The sequence below is a fragment of the Stenella coeruleoalba genome (assembly GCF_951394435.1).
Source record: "Stenella coeruleoalba genome assembly, chromosome: 3".
Lineage (NCBI taxonomy): Eukaryota > Metazoa > Chordata > Mammalia > Artiodactyla > Delphinidae > Stenella > Stenella coeruleoalba.
The window spans coordinates 29,538,807-29,552,753 of record NC_137148.1 but is presented as its reverse complement, the minus strand read 5'-3'; the positions used below and the strand labels follow the sequence as shown (position 1 = coordinate 29,552,753).

General features: G+C 45.6%; 1 protein-coding gene across 1 annotated transcript in view; it reads right to left on the bottom strand.

Annotated features, from left to right (window-relative positions):
* Positions 1 to 13,947, bottom strand: part of SKP2 (S-phase kinase associated protein 2) — a 32,503-nt gene that overhangs the window by 14,819 nt on the left and 3,737 nt on the right. The window contains exons 3-6 of the mRNA XM_079918324.1: positions 5,760 to 5,871; positions 3,457 to 3,600; positions 2,394 to 2,528; positions 826 to 924 (exon numbers count right to left, since the gene is read on the bottom strand). Of these exons, the coding sequence (XP_079774450.1) occupies positions 826 to 924; positions 2,394 to 2,528; positions 3,457 to 3,600; positions 5,760 to 5,871 (490 nt within the window). The remainder of the gene's footprint in view (positions 1 to 825; positions 925 to 2,393; positions 2,529 to 3,456; positions 3,601 to 5,759; positions 5,872 to 13,947) is intronic.

Here is a 13,947-nt window from a genome sequence, read left to right as displayed (position 1 = left end):
CAGTATGAGCAAGCGCCCGAGATGCTTTAAAAAACTGTTGGATGGTACCGGGGATTCCTAATAAAGAGATGCCGACATTACAAAAATCCACTTTACCTTATTGGGCCTCTGCTAACTGAGCAAATGAGGGCTTCAGAGAAAGAGTCCAACCATTAAACTATACATCCCAATCCTGGCACTGCTGAGAAAATGTAGGGCTACCATTTTATCTCATTGATAACATTCTTAGCCAAAGGCAATCTACTTTCAACAGATCATTAAGTAGAAATAAGTACAATGCTATTAGCACAGAGACCAAGAGATAGTAAAAAGGACACAGACACAGACACACACACAGTACTGGGTATTCTGTGAACCATGTCCCCCCTCACTTATTAATTTCTATAACTCTGTAACCTTATTTATATACTGATATTACTACATAATATAAAAGATGTTTTTAATGGAATCACCCAAATTCATGGTGTATTTTGCAATAACAAATTTAATCCAAACTGTTAAGTTAGGTCTACAGATACTATAGGGAAAAACGCCTGACCATAAAGTCAGGTATAAACAGATACTGTTTGTACATATTGTTAATAAACACACTACTACATTTTCTGTATTTTAATAGTCACAGAAAAAAAAGGGATCACTACACAAGTATCCTTTGGAAACTTAATCGATTTGGCTTCTGAGTTTGGATGGAAAGTTTGGAGGGCAAAAGGCATTGCATTATCCAAATCAAGAGCTTGGAGAGTTAGGTATAGCTTAAAAATGTTCCTTGATTCTATCCTGATGTGAAACAACAGTTCTATAATCAAAATCTCAAATCTCTCCTACCTGCAACAGCTGCTCAGCAAAGTCTTCAGGGCAGATTCAGAGAATCCAGAACACCCAGAAAGGTTTAATCGCACCAAATTTGTGTTCTGAGCAAGATTGCTGGAGAAAGAAGACAAAGTCATAAGAACACCAACAAGACACTCACTCAGTCAACAAGCATGAGGCTAAGTGAGACAGTCAAAAGCACACAGGCCTCTGAGTCAGAAGTGAGTTTAAATTCACATCTTACTATCTGGATGACACCAAGCAGGACGTTTTGCCTTAGTTTATTACCATCTGTGAAATGGCAAGATCAGTACCTTTTTTGGTAGGGTTGTTAAAATTAAATGATATAATGTAATAAAGGCCTTAACAGTGCCTGGCACAGAGAGTCAGTCCACAACAAACACGGATCAATGTACTTTAAAAAACAAAAAACAACCCAGCAATGAAATAAACATTTTTCCATTTCACCCACAATTGGTAAACTTCTACTTATAAAGTCACTAGGTTCTTTCAATCTTGCCCTCTCCTCTACATTCCCAAATGCCTCATGTTAGTGAAATAGTGATTAAGAATGAGAGTTCTGGAATCATACTATATTGCCAGGTTCAAATCTTGGTTCTGCCACCTACTAACTGTGTGACTTTGGACAAGTTATTCAGCCTCTCTGTTCCTCAGTTTCCACATCTGTAAAAAGGGAACAATAAGAACATATTTCATGGGGTTGCTGTGAGGATTAAATCAGAATACCTCTAAAGAATCTAGTATCTGGCACATAGTACGTGCTCAATAAATGCTAGCTGCTATTATTATCATTATTCTATTTTTTTCCCATCAGGGGTCATCATTTCTTACCTGAATGAATACAATAGTATCTTAACTAATCTAGTTTCTTTTATGTCTGACTGAACCTCTGAGATGCCCAGTGAGTTAATTTTCTAAAATTCAACTCTGACATGTTCCTTCCATCCTTAGAACCACTCTCCTCTCTTCACCACACTTCCCTCTTCACAGCGCACAACAGAATCCAGACTTCTTCCAGTGGGGCAGGGGCCCACTCCACTATGATCTGGTCCCTGACCACCCTCACCTGTCACCTCCCTCACTGAGCCCCACGCTCCAGCAATTCCCGACCACTTCAGAGTTTAGACCCAACCAGACTGCTTCCTTCCCCATATCATGGGGAGAACTCCTACCTACGTATTTTCAATACTCAGCTTAAGAGTCACTTCCTCTGAGAAGGCTGCCTTCTCAAAATTTAATTAGGTCTCTGTGTGTTGCCGCACATTCGCCAACGCACCTAACAAACACACAGCACTGTAATTACTTGTTTCTCCCATGAATGAGGGAGGGACCATGCCTTGATTCATCCCTGTATGTCTAGAACCTAGCACGAGCCCTGGCAATATAGTTAGCATGCAAACTTTGGTTGCCTAGGTGAGTCCTGGAAAGTTTTGCGGAAGCTGGAACACTGCACTGGATATTTTCTGAGTCCATCTGGATATGGACAGGACACCCCAGGTACACTCAGGAAACAAAAGTAACAAAACAACTGCCTTTGTGACACGCTCCTGGCTGCCACTCACTTGACAATGGGATCCGAAAGCTGTAGGCCTTCTAGACTGAGATTCTGCAACTTGGAGCAGTGAGACAGAAGGCCGTGGAGGGTAGACACATCGATCACCGAGTTCGACAGGTCCACGTGCTGTACACGAAAAGGGCTGAACACAGAAGGAATAAAAAGAGGTTCCACAAGGTGGCTCACACCAGCAAATCCAGATCACATCCGACCCTTCTCCTCCCCACCTGGGCAGTCCATCACAGACAAGACCCTAAATACTCATTTCAAATATTAGCTATAGTTTTGGTCATAAAATAAGTTGCTACTAGCTAATTTCCACACTTGCTTGTTTTAAAATTCAAAAGCATTTTTGCCAAGTCCAGGTGTTGTGCCAATATAGTCCCACGTAGAAAATTAATTAATGGGCACCGTGAGAAGGAGCTGGATGTGGATGACAAAAAGGTTATGCCGGGCTTCCCTGGTGGCTCAGTGGCTGAGAGTCCGCCTGCCGATGCAAGGGACACGGGTTCGTGCCCTTGCACGGTCTGCGAAGACCGCACATGCCGCAGAGCGGCTGGGCCTGTGAGCCATGGCCGCTGAGCCTGTGCGTCCGGAGCCTGTGCTCTGTAGTGGGAGGGGCCCCGACAGTGAGAGGCCCGCGTACCGCAAAAAAAAAAAAAAAAAAAAGTCACACCAAAAGAGGGCCTTGTTTTTCCGGATGCAAATTTGTCCACAATAGGATCAGAAACTCAAGAGTAACAAAGCCTGAAAGGATGCCTCACATTTTTTCTTGATCAGAAATGGGCAGTGGGGAAATAGCTAGGCTGCCTTGCATCTGTTGGTGAGGGCTCTGCTTGGCTCCTGCCTCATGGGACTCTGGACACCCATCTACTGAGGACCCCAAGTACATCTAAGACCCTGGGAAGAGCCCAAGAGCAACCCTGCGTTAAAATGGGAATGATGTCACTGAAACCTCTGCCATGTCATAGGGCCTCTGCCATGTCATAGGGCCTACAGCTGAATATAGGAAAAAAGACATTTTGATCTGTTTTCCATCCCAAGATTTTCCAGGAATTTTCCTTTCTTACCTGAAACGTTCAACAAACGGTTGGTCCATAAACGATCGTGGGCAGCGGAAGGCAACCACCCCTCGAGACAGCAGCCGACCAACCACATCTGGGTGGAGGTTTCTGCCCGTGAGGTCTAAGGTCTGCCAGAGAGACTCATCAAACCTGGGGAAGAGGAGGTGCTGTGCTTGGTAAGCCGGGACACTGGTTACTAGAGGCCCTCGACACCGTTACTAACGTGAGGACACGGCCACTAAATTGCCTTGAAGCAAATTCCGAAGGCATCTTTGTTTTTGACTACACAATTACCTATGATATTTTTAAGGCATTATTGACTAGCTCTTGGTCCTATCACGCATAAGCTTTTATCTTCCTCTTTATATGGATTTCCAATTTAGCTGGTTCAATGCTATCAGGTGCAATGCAATGATCTAGAACCAGAGAATACAATTGCAGGATTCAAATCAATTCGATAACTTTAAAAATGATTGTTCAAATCACTCAACTGATTATCGAACGAGTAGATAGGTTCAAAACGGCCCAAATGATCCCACTTGCCATTTTTGTGAAGCATGAACAGGCTACCTCTATTACCCTAACGAACGTGTAAATGTACCTAAAAGAAGGAAAGTTTTTACAACTTTATTATGAGACATAGTTATCAGACATCTATTAGGAAAAAGTCATAGTTCAGCTCTGTTTTACAATACCTTAAAAGCTTAAAATATATATACATATATGCACAAAAATATAGGTATATACATATGAACTAATGGGAAGGAAAAAGGTAAAAATATTTAGATTTTAGATAGTGTTTCTGAAGCAAAAACGAGGTGCCAAAATGTACGAAACAACACGATAAAGCTTTAATACCCAGAGATTAATTCAATTTAACAAAAACGTGAGATCAAGCCCATGAGGAGACATTTTAAATATCCACAAGAATTTTACTTTTTAATACTGCTTGCAGACCACTGGCTAGAGCTTCGAAATAATTCTATACAAATTGTCAACATGTTATTCAACCTCTATTATTAAGAAGGCAGGACTGCAGTGCCTGGCATATAACAAGTGCCTAATAAATGTCAGTTATAAATTTTATGACAGTTGAAATGAAGATTAATAGACTCTGCATGGAGAAGACAGCTGGCGGAAAAAGAAAATCAAGATGGGGTCACTTGGGCAGGGATAAGTGAAAGTCAACCACCGTTTACCTGCTCCAGTATTCCAGGTGTGCAGACCTCTCTGTGGCTCTTCTAAGCAGATACAGTCAGCCCTCCCTGTCCACAGGTTCTGCATTCGCGGATTCAAGCAACCACACATCCCCGGATACAGAGACAGACTGTCCTACGCCATTTTATATAAGGGACTTGAGCATCTGTGGATTTTGGTATCCACAGGAGGTCCTGGAACCAATACCCAAAGGATACCAAGGGACGACTGTAGCCCACTCCTGTAAATACCTAGAGTGTCTTATTTCCAGCACACCCGTGAATAGGAAGGGTAGGGGCTCCTGCTGTCTCACAACGAGAGTCCTAGATGTGTGGAGGGAGAGGAGAGACAGATGGCCTTTAAGCACAAAGCGAAGCATGGCCAGAGGTTAATGGGTAGGAGAAAAGGTGAAGATGGAAAGGCAGTCATTTCCTCCCCGCTTCTGGCCCGTCACTGCCATCCCAGCTCACCAAGACTCCCCCTGTGCAGCTCACCGTCCACACTTGAAAAGCGCTGCCCCTGAACCAACAAAAACCCCAACAACTGTCGGCTGCCACGCGCTGAACGTTTCTATGAGCTGAGCACTGCCCTGGCATCTTTATACCGCATCCTCACAGCAGCGCTGTCCTGAAGGTACCGTCACCCCCATTTAATATATGGGGGGGGGACTGAAGCTCAGAAGTGTCAAGAACCTCGCTCAGGTTCCCCCAAAGCCTAAGTGGCAGAGGCTGGCTTTCCACTCAGGTCTAATGCCAGAGCCTCGAGTTCTCTCTCACTGCACTCACTGCCCAGCCCAGCCAGTGGGTGGGCAGCAGCTATGCCTTCGCGCACGCCCATCACTCCCCTCACTCTCAGTACGTTGCCCAATAAACACGGGCTACACTGAATACAGGGAAAGGAGGTTTTCAGAAATGGGGTAAGTCACTTCCAGTAGCTCCCTCCCTTCACTCTGAAATAAGACACTGATTTTAATGAAAGGGAGAAGATACCTAGTTTGCTTTGTGCTGCTATATTTTTCTTGGTTTTCAGTTTCACCAGACCCAAATGAATAAATAAATAACCCTTCTTTTCTCCTCATCCACATACAGCAGAAGGGGGTGAAAAATACTTACGCTAGATGATACCATCTCTTACAAACACTGGAGACTTTCAGAAGTTCAGGGAGGCACAGACAGGAGAAGATTCCTAAGAGCAGCTCGTCTGGAAGGGAGTCCCATGAAACACCTTTGAGGGGGAAAAAAAAAGAAAAAGTGTCTTCCCATCACCATTCTTTTGCCCTGTCAAGTCTACTGAGCCTTTTCATGCACTTCAAGCATATACAACACGTTGCTTAAACAGGGGAATTTAATGTTAAATGAATTCCTCATCCTCACAAATGCTTTTCTGTTTATGCACTGTCTATGTACCCTGAAGTGGGTACCATACTTTTTCAGCAAAGGAGAAAAGAGAATATCAAGAATACTTTTCATGGGCTTCCCCGGTGGCACAGTGGTTGAGAGTCCGCCTGCCGATGCAGGCAACGCGGGTTCGTGCCCCAGTCTGGGAGGATCCCACGTGCCGCGGAGCGGCTGGGCTCGTGAGCCATGGCCGCTGAGCCTGCACGTCCGGAGCCTGTGCTCCGCAACGGGAGAGGCCACAACAGTGAGAGGCCCGCATACCGCAAAAAAAAAAAAAAAAAAAAAAAAAAAAAAGAATACTTTTCATAACATTCTTCTCTTCAGTGCCCACCAGCCAGTCTTAGGCAAGAACGATACTGACAGTGGTTCACAGCAAGTCCCACGCCGCTCAGATCTCACACAGCAATGTTTAAGACATCACGATGCTTTTGGTTGCTAAGGAACGCCTCACTTCTCTCTGAAGTGGATTCGGTGGTGGATTTATCAAGTAGTGATCTTATTTAAAAGGCAAAACGAACCTTCCTCCCTCTTCTTTCAGGTTTACAGAAAGCACTCAGAAGTCAATTTACCTAAAAGTGCAATATCAAAAAGGTGTTCTCATCTATTAATTCAACAAATACGTACTGAGCACTTAACTCTGACGCCAGGGATCGTTTCAGGTGTTGGAGCGAAAGCAGAAAACAAGACAGACAGAATACTTTTTCATGGAACTTACATTCCGGCGGGAGAAAACGATCATATGATACTAGATGATACGCTAAAAATTGTTCAATATGTTAAAAAGTACATGATATGTTAAAATTGATTAGTGCTATGCAGAAAACTTACCTGGGATAGAGGACAGGATGGGGAATACGGGGGCCAGTTTTCAAAGTCTGAGCACAGTGGCCAGGCAAGACCTTACCGAGCCGGTGATCACTGAGCAAAGGCTGAACAGAGAGGGGGCCAGCCTTGTGAGTCTCTGGGGTGTGTCTGAGGTGCAGGAACAGCATGTCTGTTTTAAGGAACAGCAAGGAGGCCAGTGTAGAACAGAGTGAACAAGTTGTGGGAATGATGGAAGAGGTCAGAGGGGTGGGGCGGGGCCGGGTCAGGCAGGACTGGAGGAGCCTCAGCTTTGACTCTGAAGGGGGTTCTGAGCACAGGAATGACGGCATCTCACGGAGGTTTTAAAAGGATCACTCTGGCTGCTGTGTGCAGAATAAACTGGAGGGAGAAAAAGGTGGATGCAGGAAAACCAGTTTTCTTAGTCTTATAAAAGCAAACTCTAAACAGCTATTCAACAAGTATTAAACTCTCACATATGAATGTACAGATTAACCCACAAGATCGGGTTAACATGACAATGGCCTAGAAGGAAATAAGTGTGCACCAAAGAAATACTGAGTGATTTAGATTAGATTAGAGTGGTTAGATGAGTTCAATAACTTGCCTTCTCAGTCTCTCTCTACCTCCAATCCATCTGCTACACCAATTCCAGTGCTATCCTCTCCTCTCTGTGATGGTTAATTTTAGTATCAACTTGACTGGGTCAGGGGGTGCCCAGATATTTTGGTTGAACACTATTCTGGGTGTCTCTGTGAGGGTGTTTCAGGATGAGATGAACATTCGATCAATGGACTGAGAAAAGCAGATTGCCTTCCCCAGCTGTGGGCTTGCCTCATCCAATCCAAGGCCAGGTTAGACCAAAAGGCTGATGAACGGAGAACTGTCTCTCTCTCCTGTCTCTGAGCTGGGACCTGGGTCTCCTCCTGCCTTCAGACCTGGATTGAAACTTGTACCATCTGCTCTGCGGGGTCTCAGGTCTTTGGGACTGAAGATCTTGGGACTTTTCAGCTTCCAGGACTGCGCAAGCCAATCCCTTATTAATAAATCTCCCTACATCTCCTATTTGTTCAGTGTCACTGGAGAACCCTAACACTCCCACCTCCCCATTTAAAAGGTGTCAGTATTTACTGAACATGGACATTACACCAGGCTCTGTGGAGAACACGATGGAGAGCTGGAGAGAGCATGGAGGAGAGTGATAAACGTGGCAGTCCAACTCTTTTCTCCTATTCCTGGGCAATCTTTTGAAAACGTCCATGCCCGTCCCTCAATGAGACCCTTCAGTGGTGTCCCTTGAATATTCAGCCTAAAGTCTATACTGCTTAGCATGAAATTCAAAGCTTTCTGGCAGTGCCCCACTTATTTTTCTAGGTTCGTTATCTAGAAATATGCTCCAGTCATTTGGAGCTACTTGGAATTCTCAGAATGAGTCATCCTTCGTCACATCTCAATGCCTCTGTACATGCTGTGCCCACCCCCGACTGCTGTTAATTTAACATCAAGTGGCCATTAATGCCCCAACTCCTATGGACGGCCTCCCATGACATCACCAAGAACAGGTGGCTTTTTAAACCACGATTTCATTATTTGCTTACTCACCTGTATAGGCCCCCACAAGGCCATGGGTTCTTGAGAATGAGAACCCGATTTTTTTTCTTTTTTTAAACAGTCTTTGTATTCTAAGGACACAATGTCTGATACATTCATCCATTCATATATTTATTGAACATGTACTATATGCTGGGATCTGTTCTACAGACAAAGATGAACAAGGCATGGCCTGCTCAGTCTTTCAGAGACACAGATAAATAAACAGGAAATTCCAAGCAAGTATCAGCATGGGCTGCAGTAGGGTTCAGGGTGCTGTGCTGTGCTGCGCAGGGTATGGGGGTGGAGCAGTGGTCAGGGAAGTAGCCTCTATGGAAACATGAGGAGGAGAGATGCAGCTGCTCAATGAACCCCTGCCCCTCCCTCTCTAGAGAATAAAATAAAGGACTGACTGAGGCTCTGAAACCTAGGGGCAGATGGAGGAAGGCAGATAGATCGTCCATGCTGAGCCTGGACCATGTTCTGGGCAGGTAGCTCCAACAAACCTCCATCACTGCCACACAGCTCCTGGTCCAAGGTCAGTGTGGACAGAGCTTCTCCAACAGGGCTCCTGTCCTGCTCCCCAAACTGGAGAAAAGTTTTTCTTCCATTAACTCTTCTTAACTCCCTGACCTCTGCTGCTTCTTGCGTATACAGATCAGATGCTGGCATTTCATTCGGCAAAAAAAGTCACACACTTAGTCACTTCGAACCTAACATGTTGAGATTTTTACTATGATCTGCACAGACCATCCTGACACCACGTGCTTGACCCCCGCCACAAGTGTAAGGACTACTGGATTGAGGAAGGAGCACAGCGTCGACTGGAATTCGACTACGTTGCCTCCAAGACTACGAACCTTAGGCAAGTTACTCAATCCCTCTGGGGCTCGGTTTCTTCATCTGTAGGAATGGGAATCAGAAGGTTTATCTTGCAAAGTTGTTCACTATGAAGATTAAATAACTTATGACAAGAGGTTAAGCAGCGGAGAGTCAAACTTTCTCTTTCTTGCCTCTACTCCTCTCCTTTCTCCATAAAATCTGTACATTTTCCTCTTGTAACCTTTTCTTTTCAATGCTGCTTGAATGTTCACCTACGTGAAAACACCCACGGTGGGAGTAGGGTTTGGACAAGGGCTGCCTGGTATGATTTACTGAGACCCCCAAACTGTCTTCTACCCAAGTTTGGGATCCCCAGAAGCAGATCCTGAGAACATGAACTAAAGTAGTTTATTTGGGAAGTGATCTCAAAAGTACTGGAAAGAGTGAGGCGAGACATGGAAGGGCAGGAAGCCAATTTGGGTATGTGAATAAGCAGATTACCGCTATGGGCAACTGGGTTTCAAATCTGCAGGGCACTCCAGGGAAGCATATGGCACCTGCCCCAGAGTGGTCCCAGCCAAGGGCACAGGTGCTGGGGCATTAATCCACCAACTGCTGTCAGTCATTGGTTGGCGGCTTCTGGGAAAGGGCAGGAATGTTGATTGCCTAGCACCTCTGCCCAGAGAAAGCCCTCAAACACAGTGTCATCTACATGGAGGAGAAAGCCTTCGGCATAAAAGGGAATGGTGACCTTCAAGGAGCTATGGATGGGGCACCAAAATGTCTACCAAAGATGGTGAGGAAAGGAAATAGGGAAGCTAGTTGTGAAGTGTAGGGCAGGAGAAATAAAGAAAGTAATGAACTTGATGCTTCCCATTTTATTAGAAAGACATAAGAAATCAAGAACAATCAGAATATGAGATCAGTCATTCACATGCTAGAAGGAAAACGTGGCAAGCGATGAATGCAGATGTTTCCCGAGGACAGCAAAGCCAGGCAATGAAGCCACACAAGTAAGCTAAGTCTAGAATTAGGAGGGCTTTGCACTGCAACGTCCATCTTCACCTGCCCAGCTCCTAGCCATCCTTCAGACCTCAGCTTAAGTGTCACTCTCTCAGAGGAGCATTCCCAGGTCACCACCACAGCCCCCATACCCAGATTTGCACATCTAGCACCCAGCACAATACCTGACACGTAACAGGCATTCACTAAATCATTGCTCAATGCGTTATACCTTTTACTCCCCCTTCACGCAAACTGTGAATGTGCTAATTCTGTATCTGTGTGACCGGTTAACCTTCCTTAACCGATTAACTGCTACACCTGGTGCCTAGGACAAACCTGGCGATGAACATTAGAAAGTACTCAACTGATATTACACAAAGGAATGACTGACACCCAAGAGAAGAATGCTGGCTTTATTTTATAGACAGGCAAGACTGTCGGCCTCTTAGGACCAGTTTCCTCATTTGTAAAATGACAAGGCTGGACCAAGGCTCCACTTCGATATACATTCCTGGGTGACTAACTAATGCACGGGTGTGTAAGCACAGTCCCTGCCTGGCGGCCTCAGTGGGAGACAAACTAATAGACAAAAACATAACCTGACGTTTAAAACTGCCATTTACCGAGAGCCCTAAAACGTCTCAGACGTTTATTAATGCACACTGATTCTAATGTGTCCGTGTCCTAAGTTGTAGTATCCTGTTTTATAGATGAGGAAACTTGTCTTAGTGGGGTTATTAATTAACCTCACCAAGGTGCTATCAACGATTAGGTGGCAGAGCTAAGAGGCCAACGTGGGTCTCTTCTGTCTGTTTCCAAACCCCACATCCTGAGGTGAAGGCACAGAGCCACAGAGGAGGATGTCTGAAGGCTGGCCAGGTGGTACGGGGCACAGTACCTGCAAAGGAATGGCACGGTCCTGTAGGTGTTTGGGGGGGATGAGGCTAAGGACAGAAACCCGGGGACACAGGTAGTGTCCTCTGCCAGTCTTGGAGGTGGGGGGGGGAGGGGCTTCATGAGAAGATGTAACTGTGACTAAAGGGACAGGTCACACAATCAGCAAATGGCAGACTGGGAATCCAAACCCAGGTCTGACTCCAAATCCTGCCCTCTTTCTACCCTAGGATTCTCTCTCCTATTCTGAGTACTTAATTTTCTACAAGTTTTTTACAAGGTGAGAATTAAATCTGACTTGCTACAGAAAAAGGAATCTATCGGGCTTGGGAGGGAGGGGAGAGCAGAGAGGGAAGTAAGACAAAGATGCCGGGTCAGCGAGCAGATGGAAGGCGCGATGGCCAAGAAAATGCACAGCCTCGGCAAGCAGCCAAGTCCCCAGGGCTCCATGGAGCCGATCACAGGACCGCACTGACGCTGATTCTAGGGCCCCTGGTAGGGGTGAAGGCCAGGGGGCGGGACAGGGGGCGCTTCACAGCCTGAAACTGGGTGCTGTTCCAGCTGAAGAGGCAGCGTCTGTCTTCATGTAGCTGCCCCCGGGGCTGGTATCCAGGCTTGGGATATGCTTAATCTAATTTTACTTCCCATATTTAATTCTCAAAACATCGACCATCTGTTTCCTGGATTCCTGACTACACTGCTGCCTGGTCTGTCTGCCCAGAGAGGATGAGAAAGTCCAGAGCGAGTCTTTCTTCCACTCACCTCTTCTAAACCCTCCAAGGCTGCACACCAGACCTGCACAGTAAGGAGAAGAATCAACCCCACGGACTCTAGTCTTCAACGACATGGAAGCAGTTCAACATACTTCGGAGCCTTGAAAGGTGAAAACTGGCCAGATTCACAAACTTGTGAGTCACCACCCTCAGCCACCAGTATCACCACTTATTCCTCTGGTGTAAAGCCAGCTGTCCACTTCTGTAACCTCATCACCTCCCATCCTCTTGAAGTCCTCTGGAAACAGTGCTTGTTGAAGAGTTTTCGATGCATTAGGACTTTGCAGTATAGCTCACACCTTACTCGACATGTTTATTTCCTGGAACATCACCTATACTCAGATGCAAATTCAAACTCCAAAGTCATCTCAGTCTTTGATCCTTAAAGCCACCCGTCTCTTTAAGCACAGATAAACAATTATACGTGAAGGATAAGCAGGTACAGGTATTCACATCTACTGTTTTCTGGGGTTTTTGTTTGTTTGTTGTTTTTTAAGGGTGGAGGCTCACCTCATGTTCATGCTTTTGCTAGCTTGTTTTAAGCATTAACAACTCATGCTTCCTTTCTGGGAAACTACAAACAGATTCTGCCATCCGGGATGAGGTTTCCTTCCTCTTCCTACAAATCATTAAGAGAAACACTAGACCATGCTAGCTCTTGGTATTTTGGGTTTTTTATTTTTAATTTTTGGCTGGCTAGACAAAACTGAAAAAAGCAAAACAGGAAAAAACTAAAACTGGGGTCCTCGATGACCCCTCTCAACCCCATATTTCTATGCTCAACCCTGGGATGTGCGAAGAGTAACTAAGAAACCATGGAAATTGGGATCTGGAGAATTAGGTACAGGGTACAAGCTCTAGGAGAGCAGGATCTTTGGTCCGTTATGTTCACTGCTTGATCACCAATCTCTAGAACGATGCTCCATCAACATTTGCTGAATGAATGAAAGGAAGCTAGAGGGCAAAGAAAAGGTTCTTGGGAGGGTCCTGTAAAGGCTCTTTCAGAGCTGAGTTTTGGGAGCTGCGGGCTGAGATTCATTGGTGAGTCATGAGATCAATTTATTTGACGAGCATTGTTTTGAAAGAATGGGATGGAAGAGCATAGGAAATACCTTAGTAAGGAGAAATCTAGTTTTGTGAAATTTTGGTTCCAGATACACACCCAGCATTGCAATGTAAAATATATTTCTTACTGGTTATTAAAAAACAAAAAGGAAAGAAAGAAAGGGAGAGAAAGGAGGAAAAACGTTTGCCTGGGGATATTGAAAAGCAGATTCCCAGGCTCAAGGCAGGACTTCTGGGATCAGAATCTCTGGAATTTTGCACTTTGAACATGTTCCCTTGGGGATACCAGCAGGCTCTAAACTTTGGAGTCTCCAGTCTGAAAACCACTGTGGGGCTTGGAATCTGAAGCAGTTTAACAGCCACGGGAGAGCTGATCAACAAATCAGTTCAAGAGCGTTTCCATGGCTGTGCCCTGTTTGGGAGGTCGGGGGTGGAGAGATGGGGGGTGCAGAAGACGGGGGACCAGGACAGGCATTTAACAACCATGAATAAGATGCAGTTGTTCTCTTTCTGTCCATTACTGACCTCATCACTGGGCCATTTCCTCCTCCCGACTCCTTCTACACACTCACCCCAAATGTCAAGCAGACCTGTCCTGGTATGGGTTGGCCACAACGTTTTCGTCTCCCAAACTAAACAGATGAAGAGGATTTAGTCACCAGATGTGAGCCTGGCTTGGGGCCGGCAGAAAAGAGAGACTGCCGAGTGAAGAACCAAGAACAACTCACACAGCCCAGGGCCACTGTCATCAGATAGCAACGGAAAGCAGGTGTGGCCTGTTCCAGCCGAATCCTGCAGCGCTCTTAGCCACCTGTCCCGACAACTGCAGACAAAACTCGCTTGCATGATGATCCAGCACCACTGGAGGCCCAGGGGGAACCCTCTACACCAGCTGTCCCTCACCCTGCATCCTGGCTCTAACCCTCCCCCTC